Source organism: Morone saxatilis, unplaced genomic scaffold (assembly GCF_004916995.1).
Source record: "Morone saxatilis isolate NCDOM2014 unplaced genomic scaffold, NCSU_SB_2.0 Contig20, whole genome shotgun sequence".
NCBI classification, from domain to species: Eukaryota; Metazoa; Chordata; class Actinopteri; family Moronidae; genus Morone; species Morone saxatilis.
Window position 1 is genome coordinate 24,474,837 of NW_023339763.1, and position 2,610 is coordinate 24,477,446.

General features: G+C 37.8%; 1 protein-coding gene across 1 annotated transcript in view; it reads right to left on the reverse strand.

Annotated features, from left to right (window-relative positions):
- Window positions 1-23: 23 nt before the first annotated feature.
- The window catches only part of jhy (junctional cadherin complex regulator), a gene marked incomplete in the record, with an annotated part of 23,843 nt that continues 21,256 nt past the window's right edge, over window positions 24-2,610 (reverse strand). The window contains 1 exon segment of the mRNA XM_035665962.1: window positions 24-1,448. Coding sequence (XP_035521855.1) covers window positions 1,239-1,448 — 210 coding nt within the window.

Genomic DNA, 2,610 nt, shown 5'->3' on the forward strand with positions numbered 1-2,610 from the left:
CGGTGAAACTCAGCGTTACCTGAATGACAGGTTTCTCTGAGTTTGAACATTGTTGGAAACATTTATAAACGTTTGATTGCAGAAATTTTACATATTGTACTTTAAGGCCTAAAATTCTGATTATTGGATTTAAGACTTTCTAAGACTCCTGTGAGAGGAGACAAACTGATAACATAATAATAAGGAAATGACCTGCTGCTGCCATAAAGAAGAGTGTGGGCATTAAGCAGCAGTCTGGGATAGTTGGAACTGGATTGTATAATGAAAATGAAAAAGTGCTGTTGGTGATTCTGATTGCTCAGTGTCACTGTCACATACTACGACCACTTCATTACTTTCATGAGTAAGACCAGTAGGTCTTCTGTGACGTTTATCTCTTGCTTGCCGATAACACAAAATCTGAGAGACATTATTTAATATTTGTCTATATTGAGTAGGGACATACATACAGTTATATCTGATCATTTGCATATACGGTATTACATATAAGTGCAACTGCTAAATTTCTATTTAATGCACTGAATCTACATTGCATACACAGGTTCTAATGTATTGTCAGTAGAGGAAGGCTGGGCTTACTATTAAGAGCTACACCTGCTTCATCATTTACCTGTGCACATTGTCAAGTGCAACAAGTTGGATCTAATAGACAAGTCATGACAACAGTACTGATCCCACTGTGTGGAGATTCATCTCTGCCATCATCTTTAGCCACCTGTTTCCTTTCAGACTCAAACTGTTGCATACACTTCTTTTATATTGTCATTTTTTCCTCGCCCATTTTGTGGCTCCAATACTTTGATTTAAGCATATGATTTATATATCATATTAATTGTAAAACCCTGATACAGTTACGTTAAACAAATTGTAAAACCATGTAAACCTCCTGTTGCAAAATATATATTTGTGTTGCAGTTTTAGTTTAGTTAAGCACAAACTTTAGGACTGTATGTGGTGAGAACAGCACCCTGCACAGTCCATCCAGTGAATTTCTTCTCAAATCCGATCTGGTGACACACAATGTTAAAGACTATACAGGCTATACTGTGTACAGTATAGAACCATTAGCTATCTTTTCGTACATATTTTGAAAAATAAGCTAAAATGTAATGATCTGTTGATGTAACAATAGGCCTAGAATATTTAATGTGGAAGCATGATGTGTCCCAAATCTTGGGAGTACAAATATGTATGAGAGCAAGGGTTCAATGGACTGTTGACATGAACTGCACCTTGCCTCAGACAGCATGTACTTTTCTGAAGAGAGCCACAGCCTGCTTTTCTTCTTCGTGTCGTTTTCTAAGGGCTTCCAGGGTGGCTGGCTGGGACACGTCCAAGCCCTCCAAGTAAGAAGTGTGCTTGGTGAAGCCTTCGGACGGGTGTTTCTGTCTCTGTTTTGGTTGAGATGGTACAAGAGGTTTGGCTATGGTCTTGGCATATTCCAAGGCCTAAGATTCAAAAAGAGAGAGATGCACGTATGTTAATGAACTCACTAATTACTGTATACTGTACAAGCTGCAGTCAAAAATGGTTCTTCAGATATATGTGTAAAACATCTATCCACAGTGACACAGTGTCATGGTTGTGTTTCTCTAATGTACTCCTCAAGGTACATGCTATTGTTGTATAACTTTACTATAATCCTCCATCGCTGACTGCGTAACTGTTTTATAAAATTCACATGAAAGTCCTGTCCTGCACGTGAGGTTAGCAGGCTAGTGAGCTTACCTATAGTAATCTATGCTGCCTGGCTAACCTGTGCATGGAGTGAGTGGAGTTCAGAAGATCGAATCAAAATGTGTGAACAGCCTACTACTAACCAATCAACTGTCTGGAAAATAACATGACTCCTACAGGATCTGGACAAAAACTAACATTTATGGCAAAGTGACAAGAAGCCTAATAAAGAGCATCATGCTCAATCTTGGTTTGCCATGATAATACATAGTATCACAAATATAATAAATGCTTGTCATAAGACCATATATTGCGAGACAGTTACTTCGTAATATAAATATGTGAACATTAAATATGTGAGATAAAAAATAAATTATGATAGTCTTTTTAAACAGCAGAGGGCTCTATCTACTTTTGACTTTGCTTGTTCGACATCCTACGTCAGTAGCTGTATCAAGGTGCAAAGACATTGCGGCCGCACGTGAAGACTTTGACAGTGGGGATGCACCGTGAGTTTGTGAGAAAATCATATTGTCAAGTATCGTGAATTATAATGAATCATGAATTTAGTGTATTCTTACATCGCTACCAATAGCTGATATATTAGTCCAATTGCTTAACTCTAAAAAATGTCAATTTGCTACCTGTTTCTTATTTATAGACTTAGAAATTGAGGAAGCGAACTCCATATCGTATTTAGCTGCAGTGAAGAATGATCTTCAGGTAAACATCTCTATAGAGGACTGGGAGAAAGCATGTCTTCACGCCCAAACCCAAACTATAAATACCAGATTTAAACTGTTACAGTATAAATGGTTGCTCAGGACTTATATTACCCCTGATCCCTGATACATGTAGTAAGTGCACTGAAGAAATTGGCACTCTCTATTTTTCCAAAATACCTTCGGAAGTTTCCGGATCCCACATAACATC